The following is a 12,033-nucleotide window of genomic DNA, read 5'->3' on the forward strand; positions in this document are numbered from 1 at the left end:
GTGCAGGTCCACAATTGCAGCACATTCACCTGATTGGGTCTCGGCAGTGAGGGGGTTGGATGCAGGGGAGTCCATGGGACTCCCGGACTCAGTCAGGCACCCACAACATCCTTTCACAAGGATTTTGAAGCATCCATGGCTGCATTCCATGCCTCAGCAACTAATTTTGACTTTTTCCAGAGAAGTATTCCTTTGGGCAGGAGTAGACACTTCTTCCTAACCTTTTAAAGATGGTCTAAAGAAAATAGCCTTCACTGCTGCTCTTTTGGCGGATTCTGCCTGAGACACCCTTGAATTCAATATTATGTCTATGCCAGTAGAAATATTTGGGTGTATCACTGGACTATATATCCTGGTTCACAGTCCTGATTAGCTAACTTATCTTTTGAGGGTGCCAAGCTGTTTGGGGGCTCCTTGGACACCTTCCTGGTAGAGACAAAAGACAAGAAAAAAGCACTTCCAGTGATAAAAAACAAACAAATAATGCAAATCAAGGAAAGTGTTCTCCTTTTGCCCTAATAAGTTCAGAAATTTCTCTTCAGCACAATTCAATCCTAGATGGAATCAGTCTTCCATGCCACCAGGGAAAAGTTCCAACCATGCCTCTTCTTGTTCCTTTACCACAAACGTCAATGAAGAGAAGAGACATCAGTCTTCCTGATGCCATGGGCACCTCCACTTAATAGCAGATTGGGGCTTGCCTAATACGCTTCTTGGAAAATTGGCCATGAACCACCTCTGACCCTTGGGTAAGGAAAACCATTTCCAAAGGATATGCCCTGATCTTGGTCCACCCACCCCTGAGACAAATTCATAGCCTTTCCAAGATCCAAGAATCCAAAGAAACACGACGTACCTGAAAGCCATAGAACACTTACTAAGCATCAGAGCAATAAACAAGTAACAAGACCAGGCATCCAATCTGGGGTCTAATTTCCAAGAAAAATGGGAACTTTCGGGCTCTACTGGAACTCAAATGGTTCAACAAACGAGTGTCCCAAAAACATTTCAAAATGGAGTCTTGAGGTCTATACTGTCCACTTCTTACGAGGGGTGGCCACTTCATCAGCTTTTAAAAGGGACCTGCCCATTCTGGACAATTGTAAGGCCAGCACGTAGCCTTTTACAAAACATAAAATGGATTCTGCTGCATCAATCGATGGGTGAAAACTTTTGCAGAAGGTGTTGGTGCCTTAGAGTACCTTCCCTTTGATCCCACTCTAGTGATTTACTTTCTGATTATGTCCTGAAGTAAAGGAATGCCCTCCATGAGCCTATGGAGAAAAAAGAAATGTACTTCTGTTCTCAGCGCTGTACAGAGGGCATTCCACTCATCCTTCTTCAGGGACCAATATTATTTCTGATTCTATTTCATTGTTACACTGTTGGCCTTGTTTCTCTATTTCCCTTCCCTTCCAGTAGGGGTCTGAGGAGTCTTTCTTTGCTCAGCCAGCATGGTCAGGGAGATTTGGGTGGCTCCTCCTATGGATGGTTTGGCCCTGCTTATGTGCTCCAGAAGGAGGTGCCATCCTGAATTGAAGGAATGCCCTCCGTGAGGCTCTGAGAACAGAAATTCATAGTAAAGCCAATTTCTGTTTTAGAGCTGCTCCAATGTGAATGACCATCACAGTTACAGAACAGCCTTGCAATGTGTACGAAGCCTCATATTTTAATACATTGCTAAGCATTTGTTGGTTGGAAAAAGGACAGATAAATCTCATGGAATGATGAGAGTTTTAGGCAATTTTTTTGTTTAATATTGTTTTTATTGACAATCAAATTTCCTCTGAGTTTAAGTGAATTTTCATATCTGTGTCTTCTTGTGTGTGCTCTTTTATTCAGTTTCTCTCCCTCTCTCCCTCTTTTATTTTAGCTGGACACTGTGGTTCTCCAGATCCAATTGTAAATGGCCACATTAGTGGAGATGGTTTCAGTTATCGTGACACAGTAGTATACCAGTGTAATCCTGGTTTTCGTCTTGTTGGCACATCAGTCAGGATATGCTTGCAAGATCATAAGTGGTCTGGGCAAACACCAGTTTGTGTCTGTAAGTAACACCTTCTCTTCTGACTTATTCTGTTCGAAGCAATAGCAAGTTAATAATCATTTAGAGCATCTGTACGTTAAGGGAAAAAACTGCAGTCATACCAAGGTTTTCTCCCCACTCCCCGGGTCTTTTCACATTCAGTATGGCTCCTTCCAATGTGACAACATGATTTGTAATTGAAACCTTCCCCTCTGGCAAATGTTTCATAAAGTTTAATAAAGCAGTGCCGTCTAGTGGCAGAATTAATCCCATGATTATTTTAGATATTGGATTGTCTCTGGTTTTGCTTTTAGCAAGTTTTTCAGGGGAAGGTGCGAGAGACATCCCAGAGGTTGACAGCGTTATGTTGTTGTTGTTGTTGTTGTTGTTGTTGTTGTTATTTATTACATTTATATACTGCCCCATAGCTGAAGCTCTCTGTTATGGAACAACAAACTTCCGCAAGTGGTCAGTTATGAATGTGCCATATATCACTGGTGTAGAGAAGCTCTTAGATAGGTCACAGTGATAAGCAATAAATAGTGGCCAAATACAATAGTTTTACATGAAATTCAGGGGCAAGGGAGTCAGCTTTGGCATAATAGTATTGATGGCTGCTATTGCATTAGCAGCAAACTTGGAAGTGTTTCCACTTCTTGTATGCTCTGAAATCTGGCCCTGAAATCAGTTCCTATGCTCTCGTGCGTGTCTTTGACCTTATAAATGAATTTCTTAGCATACTTTTGAAACATCTTAAAGAGAATCAGACAGTCTTGATCATCTATTGGATTTGTGCTGCCTAGTAACCTAGACCAGGCACAAGTAAATATAGGTCTTATAGATGCTTTAATTTCATTGCTGAAATGTTCATTATTGCTTTTCAAACTACTGAAGTGGGATTAGATCATGTCACTATAATAAGTTTGAATAATAGATATTTTAGACAAGAGTGTGATTTATACTTACTACTTGCTATTTTAAAATAATTAACCCACTGTAATGATTTTGTATTCTTTTTATTTATGCTAGTGCATAAATAATCATCTCATGAGATTTGAAAGCTTTATTGATTTATTTTTAAGCAGTCAATTCAGTAACATGTTTTGGTTTATCAGTTTGTGTGTAAATGAGAAATACTAAATACTGGTATAGAAAAACTAATCTGTCCCTATTTTGCACGGTATGATTCTTGATCCTTTAGCATTCCTGTTTGAAAATGTACTTGTCTAAAACCATTTTTATTACTCCTAAATGACACCACTCTGTTAGGCAACAATTGTTGGTTTCTTGTTCTTTCACTGTTCAATTTAATTTTGGGGGAATTTTAGATAAATATTAATAACTATTTAATTAACTGGAAGCTGGTATGATCTTATCTATAGTAATGTGAAGAATGATAGTTGAAATATCCATCTAATTATACTGAGCTAGAAGGCTTGGATGACCCAGGTCCAAATCCACCCCAAATTAGATGTACTTGTGCCATTACTCTGCTTTTACTCTAGTAGATCACTTGCCAATTATGTAACTGATTTTTTTCTTCAATTCATCTTGAATTTTGTATTTACCTTGCAGCATTCTCATGCTTTAATCCTGTAATCTTGATACCTGCATTGTAATCATTATGCCTCTTTTCAAGATTTCTTGAGTTTTATATCTTGTCCTACATCTGTTCTCCTTATTAGGCTGTAATGTTTCATTTTACCTTTGTAAGGCTTTTAAACATTGATCACACTTCACTGGTGCTACAACACAGCTATAACTAGACCTTAAAGTGATGAATCATTTTATCACATTGGACTCAGTTAAGGTCATGCCTATATGTGAGCTGTGAATGTTATAGCAACATGATCTAAACATCTGGATATCACAAATAATACACAGCTATTTCAGTGGGGAACTTGTATAAGGGCTAAAAAAGAAATAGGGAATAAAAATTTTTGGAGCTGCAATATTTGTCTGAGTTGCAAACACAACAGTTGCACAGTGTTGATCTGTCAAGAGGTTGGCAACGTGTGACAACGATAATGATGATGTGGTAAGACTAGACACAAGGGCTGAGACCTTTTGTTTCTGGAAGGCATCACAAAAAACAGCATCTGTCAAGAGTAATGAGGGGTGTAAACAGGAGCTGACTGACTGGAATATGCATTTGCTGAAAAGGACAATAATCTAAACACAAGTGTCCTTCACTATCACAATTTTTACAGACAATTTCAATTTTACATTTCAGCAACATACCACACATATAATCTGTTCTGACAGTTCATTGACTTGTAGGATTCATGGTGAAGTAAGTGTCCACTAATGAAACCTTTAACATGTTATTAGGCAAATTCAGAACACTTGGGACAACTGATCTCTCAGTAGTTATCAATTATAATAGGTAAAAAAATGAATCTCCATACTCCAATAGGTAAAAAATTGAATCTCCATACTCCAAGGCACTATGCCTCTGGTTACCAGATTACCATTATAAACAATAATACCAGACAACCATCATTATCTTATCTGCTTGTACAGTTCCACGTCTGGACAGAGAATGCTAGACTAGATGGAATCTGGACCTGTTCCATCAATATAGGTCTTACGTTCCTTATTCTTTTGTGTGCAAAGTATTTCTGGTAAATTCCTAAATGGTAGTCAAAAGTTGTTGTTTGCTACATATTAAAAGCACTTCTAATCTCTATTTTTATAGAAATGGTCCCCTTTGCACTCATTCATTTCCTTTAAAAAAATTAGTTGTCACTACATTGGAATTTTTTCATTTTTTATAACCTGGTAAGTATTCTGATCTTTCAGATGTACAGCTATCTACACACACACACACACACACACACACACGGTTGCAACCAGTTGGTGCCATTCCACTGATGGAATGCTCTTTGATCCAGTGGAGGCTTCCATCTACAGAAACAGGAGGGAGATGATTTTCGATGATTCCCCCTCTCTCTTGCAAGCCTCAGCCCTACGAAACCTGTTCCAGAGGGTTGGCAACCTTTAGAACAGTTTGGGAGATATCAAAAAAAGCAGCAGGAGGAGAGGGAATAGCCAATAATCCCTCCCAACTTTTCTTCATGTTGTCTCTACAGCATCGCATATAGGTCTGCATCTGCCAATGGTTAGGCTAGAGTTTTGACAAGAATTCCACACTCTAGTCACAGTCAAGGAAGTGTGACTCCTGCTATTCTATTGATATGTGGCTTGATAAAACCCCTGTTTTTGCTGGCTGCTTGGGACTGTAAAAATATCGGGAGGGTGTCAAGCATCCAGTATAGTTGATGATATCTGTTCAGGCTGGTGTAGCCACATTGTTCAAGCTTTCCTGTAAGCCCTCAAGATGGGGACTGTGCCACTTCCATTTCTATACAGCCCCTAGTGCAGGGTGAGCAGTAAATGCACATTAAATAGTGAAAAGAAATACAGTCTTAAAGTTTAGCCATAGGACTGTATTTGTCCTTTGATAGCTTACCTATTTCATGATGTCTTCAGGTTGGTTCACAAACATTGGAAGTCCCTTGCATCTTAACTGTTTCCACAATAACTATATTTTTGTTGTTGTTGCCACTGCCGTGATAGTTGTAGTAGGAACAATATACATGTTGTGGATGCTACTTTTTGCATATTCACTATCTCACAAACTGTTTCTTGTTTGTTACTATCATGCATCAGCTAGTAATACTTTAGCTTTCTGGTCATTTGATTCCCTATCTATACTGGTGGAAAGTTGGCATAATGTTGAGCCATAGATGTAGACAGAGAGAACAAATATAATTTGCATTCTGGTCCAGAAAGACCTGAATGGCTGCCATTTTGAATTAAATTTAAGAATTAAGCGGCCAGACCATCGTGAATACCTTGCCCTTGTTAGCAATAGTTTTAACAAGAATTGTAATCTGGATGTCTGTGTTCATGCAAACTGAGTTCCTGGGCATGTCAGCTTTCCCATTCACTTTAGTGGATACAGCAATTCCATGAGTAGATCCCAGCGTAGTGACAACTAATGGCAGGTATAGTCTGTCTCCTCCTTTGAAATAAATGGGGCAGCCCTTGCAGGCAGGACAGTTCTGTGTACATCTGACCTTTCCATCCATAACAAGATTTCTGGATCATGGCACAGGGATATATAACTTCTTGTAGTTGTTGGACAACTCTTTGCCATAGGCTTACAATCTGTTCTGTGTTTTCTTTCAACAGCAATCACATGTGGCCATCCTGGAAATCCTGCTCATGGCATGACCAATGGCAGTGAATTCAATTTGAATGATGTTGTCAACTTCACATGCAATACTGGATATTTACTTCTGGGTGTCTCCAGAGCACAATGCCGGAGCAATGGACAGTGGAGCAGCTCCTTACCCACTTGCCGAGGTAAGAAAGAAAATGCTATGCAGATGCTCTTTCTTATCATATGCTACAGCTGAAGCCCTTCCTACCATCCATTGAGTAAATATGGAAAACTGGAACTGTAAGTATTGGGTATTTTCTTAAATAGAAGGGAAACATTACAAAAGAAAACTGCTGCTTCTGTTTTTCTCCTCTCCTGCCAGTTAGAGATGAATGAGAAATTCATTTCAGTTAATTTTTTTGATGAGGAATTACTCCGTTTGCACGTTCCCGATTGAGCACAGACTCTGACACAATCTGCACCCCGTGTTCATGCATTTCCAAATTTGCAACGTGATTCACAGACCCAAAAGATTGTGTTTAACAGCATACGTATGTTTGAAAAAAATATGCATGGAAAAAAATGCCTGCTTTTGAAAAATTCTCATAAATATGCTTTAGTCAAATGAAGAACAGGTACATTTCAGTGATGCATACATTTGGGAAAATATGCACAAAATTCACATGAAAAAAAAGCTTGCCATCTGATACGACTTGTGTCGGAATGAGCTTTGAGATGGAATTTGGAGAACTTCAATGAGCTCTAGTTTTGTTGATTCACACATCTCTACTGCCAGTCCCATTTTCCTGTGCCAAAAGAAATGTATTCTCTCCCCCTTCTTAACATCTTATAAACTGTGGGCCTTTAAAAAAATTGTACAAGTTCTAGTATAATGTAAAATGATAACAATGATTGGCAGACACAGCTATGGTGTGCCTCCACTCAGCTACAATGGGGGTATATAGAATCAAGGGGCAGTATCCAGTAGGGCACTTATGCCCCCGCCGATCCTTTTGCATCCCACCAATTTGCTTACGCAAGTAGTGCCCATTGATTACATAACAGAGATTTAGCACTTATGGGGCAATCCAAAGTTATTAGAATCACTAGTTTCTGGAATGGGACAGTTCAGAGGAGCTCCACTGACCTGTCCCAATCAAGAAATGAGTGTTTCCTCTCATTCCAGAGCTTCCTCGAGGAACCGCTAAATATTCGTTGCATAAACAGTGGGATTTGTTTGTACAGTGGAATTGATGGGATCCACTGTTTGTGGAAGGGAATTGGCATGGTGCAAAAGAATTGGTGGGGGCATGAGCGCCCGTTGGATACTGCCCAGAGTATCTACCTTTCCCTCAGAGAATTTCCACAGAGCATCAAAGTGGGGATCAGTTTTGTGAAGATCTCCGGAGGCCAATTTCTTGTGTGAATTAGTTAATATTAGTTAATGATGTAGAAGTAGTTAATGATATTAGAGTTCATTCTGAGATGTAAGGGCCAAACTATGGGGGGATATAATCAAATGCTTTAAGAGGCAATTTGGGCAAAATCTAGATTTTCACGAAGTTGAATTAGTTCTTTCTGCGGCACACACAAGCCAGTAAAATGCTATATTCCTCAGAGAAAAACTGCAAGTCACAATAGTTCACGGTTGGATGGCTGAAGTTCCTTGAGTAGAAATGAATGTCGTCCTCCCTCATGTGTTAAATGAAATAAATAAGTCGTCCCTGGTGTGTTAAATGCAATGCGATGGAGGACTTATATATGTGTAGACATTTATGAAAAAAACCTACACACACACACACATTTATGAGGCAAATGGGCAGGCAGCCTGAGCTCACCATGCCATGTGTGGCTCCGCTTGAAGAGTTAGGGAGCAGGAGGGGAGGAGGTCCGGGCAGTCAGAGTGGCTGCGGCAGAAGTCAGGAGCTCACCGGCTGCTGTTGCTGCTGCCATCGCCCAGAGACTGAGCAGAAAAAGCAAGAGGAGAAGAGGCACTGAGAGCAGAGAGCGTGGAGCCATCGAGGAAGGAGAGCAACTAACACGTTGTCTTTAGTGTATATCAACTGCCAAATCAACAGTTCTCCCTCCCTTTTATGACGTTCTTCCAAGTACTGTTCATGGAAAACATCTGCATAGGCGTCCACCCTTTCTTAGCTATATTTATTCGTAGGTGCACAGCTTTGAACCAGCAGGCTCCCCCCGCCCATGGCTTGTGTGCAATGGAGGAGTTACTTCCAATAGACATGTTCTGCCCTTCCGCCAATCAGCTCTGCTCTCTCCCAGCCCATACTGCAGGGAGTTCAGGTCACACGGACTCCCAAGCTGCTGCGACAGAAAAATCCATCACAAAACAAATTTGCAGTAACATGTTCTTTAAAGCTCAAAAAGCATCCCTGCTACTGAGAGGGCTGTGAGACATTTGACACAATCATCTTAAGGGCGCACTAGAACCAGAGTGAAAAACCCATGTAGATTGGCCCTAAATGTGTTATGTCTTGATTGAGCTCCAAACTTGTTTTACTAAATGCAGCAGCAAGTCCTGTGAGTTTGATTGGGGAAGCGCAGAGGGAGACTGCAAGCATTTAATCCTTCCTCCTGCACTCTTTTCCCAACCTAACAACACAATCTGATACATATCTATTCAGAAGGAAGTCCATTCAGTTCAGTGTGCTTACTCCCAGGTTAGTGGGCATAAGATTGCAGCCTATATCACCCTTCTCAAGTCACCATTGCTTTTCAGGGAAATGTATAGGTACCTGAATCATGCTAAGATTTTACCCTTCTAGGAGAGTAATAGTTAGGTCAGAAAAATCACACAAGAAGAAAAAATAAAACATGCATCAGTGCTGCATCCATGATCAAAGTAGTAATGTTATTTATTGATTGCATTTCTATACTACCTTTCCGAAGCCAAAAATTCATAAAATACAAACTAGAATCAAATAAATACATAGGAAAACATTAAAAACAATATTTTTTATGACAACTATCACAACCATTTTAAATGGCAACTTAAAAAGAAGCAGCCCTAAAAACTGGGAGTTCAATCACAATTTCTTAAAATGTAGAGTTTGCCCCAAGAGAGCAAATGTAGTGCACTGTAATAGGATTACTGCCCCCCCTCCCCACCTTCCAGTTTATGGCAGTCAAATATCTCAAAGTCAGCCCGGGATTCCTACCGATTGGGCCAATCTGATGACAGTGTTTTGAGGTATGTAAGTACTCTCTAAGAGTAGATTTGCATAGCCCTATTCTTGTGTCACCAAACACCCAGGCACTGGTCTCTTTTTTGGGTGGCTGCTGCTTGTGCATATACAAAAGCCTAGCATGGTGAGATCTGTCACCTGTTGAAAGCTTTTTCATCTGGTGTGTGATTATTGCAATTATCACAGTCCTATGAAATACACACTAATCCTTACCTTTCTCTTGTTAGTATTTAAATTCCTTCTCTCTTGTGCAAGAAAAGTTTGCTTCCATCTGTAGGGTTTTTTTTAGGACATGTGCAATTGTAGGGTGACCATATGAAAAGGAAGACAGGGCTCCTGTATCTTTAACAGTTGTATAGAAAAGGGAATTTCAGCAGGGGCCCTGCCCTCTTTTGTATCTGATCACTCTAACTATACTAGATATACTAGAGTGACCAGCCATCTTAGAGTGACCAGATACAAAAGAGGGACAGGGCTCCTGCAGCTTTAACTGTTGTGATGAAGAGGGAATTTCACAGGTGCTGCTTGCATACAAAGGACACCTGCTGAAATTCCCCTTTCTGTACAACTGTTAAAGATACAGGAGCCCTGTCCTCTTTTTCATATGGTTACCCTATTTAATGCAAATCAGATTCATGTCTGCTCAGAGGTAAGCAACACTGAGTTCAATGGAACTTTCTCCCAGGCAAGCATGGATAGGATTTCAAGGTTAGAAATGAAGCCTGGTGTTCTTAAACCCAAGAGAGTCTGTTTAAGAATTTAAAAAGCAGTACCTGCCAGCAACAAAAAGCTTCATGATACTGAAAGCAAATATTCTTTGGGCATGAGTAATAAGAAAAAGGAAGCTGCTGCAAAAATGCTGCAGCAGCAAAAATTAACAAATTCCAGACACTATTAGAAATGAAGGAATGTACGTGGAGTTCCTTTCTCTAGTGTTCCAATGCTACCTGCACTTTTTACTGAAAAGCTCAGGGTGTTAGTAGAAAAAGTGAAAATATTTTGCTCTCACTTTTTATTTTTAGGAGTTTGTTATGCAATCTGATTATGTGACAGAGATTTGAATACCTTTTAAACAAATGGAATGCTTCTCTTCTCTCTCCCTTTCAACATGCTAAATTCAAAATTATTTCTCATGTAACCCTTGGCAGCTGTCACTGAGAGAAAGCAATCTCTTTCTGCTCTCTTGCTTTGACTTACAACTGGGTCCCTTGGGTGATGGGCAATCAAGAGTATTAGCTAGTACAGCTCTCTTATCTCCCAACAAGCTTAAATTCAGGCCTCATTTTATTTTCTTGTTTCCATAGTAACCTTAACTGTATATAATATTCTCTTTTTAGGGGGTTTTTTCATGACAATGAAAGATACATTTCAGGCTGCTGTAGTATTTATTTTATTACTTTTCAAATAAATCACACAGTCATTTACAGTAAAAAATATTAGTATCAGGCTTGAAAATAGCCACTCTCCTGGTCCCTTAGGCAAGTAAGATTGGCCTCCAGTGACCAGACCAGACAATCCTTTATGTGTTCAGTTCCCACTGTAATGCTGGAAGCAATGCATGGGGCTGCTTCTCTCCTCCATCTGTTCTACGCACTGCCTTCAAAAATACCAGAAGAAAAAGTCCAGAAGGGGGTTGGACTCGATGGCCTTATAAGCCCCTTCCAACTCTACTATTCTATGACTATTCTACGAAAAGATTCCTCCTTCTGAAGGCTGCATGCTCTCTCTCTCTCTGTCTCTCTCTCTCTCCTCCTTCATTTGCGAGCACAGGTGTGGATTGAAGGAGAAGGTCATGCAAGAGAACCATCCCATAGGTTACCTGCAGAATGGAACCCTGTATTTCAAGGCTCCATTTGGGAGGATAGGGTCCACCATGCTGAAATTCTTGAAGGAAGGATAAGATGAAAACCACAATAAATTTAATTAATGGTCCCTGTTCCTCCTGGCTCCTCCGTTTCTTCCAGCAGATATGTAGGGAAGTGCATGGTGGTGATGGTGGTGAGAGGGAGTAATAGTAGCTCCCACCCTTCATGTTAGAAATGGGAAGGAAGAAGAGCACAAAGGGTGGTGGGGAAGTCTCAGGTAAGTAAATCAGTGTGGGTGACACCTCCTGATTATTCGTAAGATTGTAATTTCACAACTATAATTCATAGAAGTGTAGTACAAGCATCAACCTCAAAAAAATTGTTTACCACGTCCAAGGCCAGGATTGTAAAATCAGCTCCTTACTCAGCAACAGCATCTATAACAATAAACTCATACCAGGCCAAGTGACCACCAAACGTTTTTTAAAAGTTGTAGAAATTACAGTTTCCAGATGTAACTCTGACACCAGGCATAAACATAATAACGCCTCAATGATTTTAGAAACTTTTGGCAAAGATCTTACAAGTAAACGTTGAATGATACAACTGTCTGTTACACAGACTACCCATATAGGCCTTTGCTGAGACCAGGCTATATCCCGGGGTGATACCTGGGATCAGGCAGGGATCAACCCTCCCTGGCCCTGGGATATAGCCTACCCCTTCAAGCCCGCTTTTTCCCGCGGTCTTGGGCTGAGCCAGAGACCACGAGCGTGTGGCCCGTTTTTGCGGCTTTTCCCAGCTCCGCGCAATTATTCGCGCAGAGCC

The 12,033-nt window shown here is 40.5% G+C and overlaps 1 protein-coding gene across 1 annotated transcript in view; it reads left to right on the forward strand.

The window, feature by feature from the left end:
* Nucleotides 1-12,033, forward strand: part of CSMD1 (CUB and Sushi multiple domains 1) — a 1,175,554-nt gene that overhangs the window by 1,108,074 nt on the left and 55,447 nt on the right. The window contains exons 53-54 of the mRNA XM_063125095.1: nt 1,874-2,047; nt 6,224-6,397. Of these exons, the coding sequence (XP_062981165.1) occupies nt 1,874-2,047; nt 6,224-6,397 (348 nt within the window). The remainder of the gene's footprint in view (nt 1-1,873; nt 2,048-6,223; nt 6,398-12,033) is intronic.

The sequence above is a fragment of the Elgaria multicarinata genome, chromosome 4, assembly GCF_023053635.1.
Source record: "Elgaria multicarinata webbii isolate HBS135686 ecotype San Diego chromosome 4, rElgMul1.1.pri, whole genome shotgun sequence".
Lineage (NCBI taxonomy): Eukaryota > Metazoa > Chordata > Lepidosauria > Squamata > Anguidae > Elgaria > Elgaria multicarinata.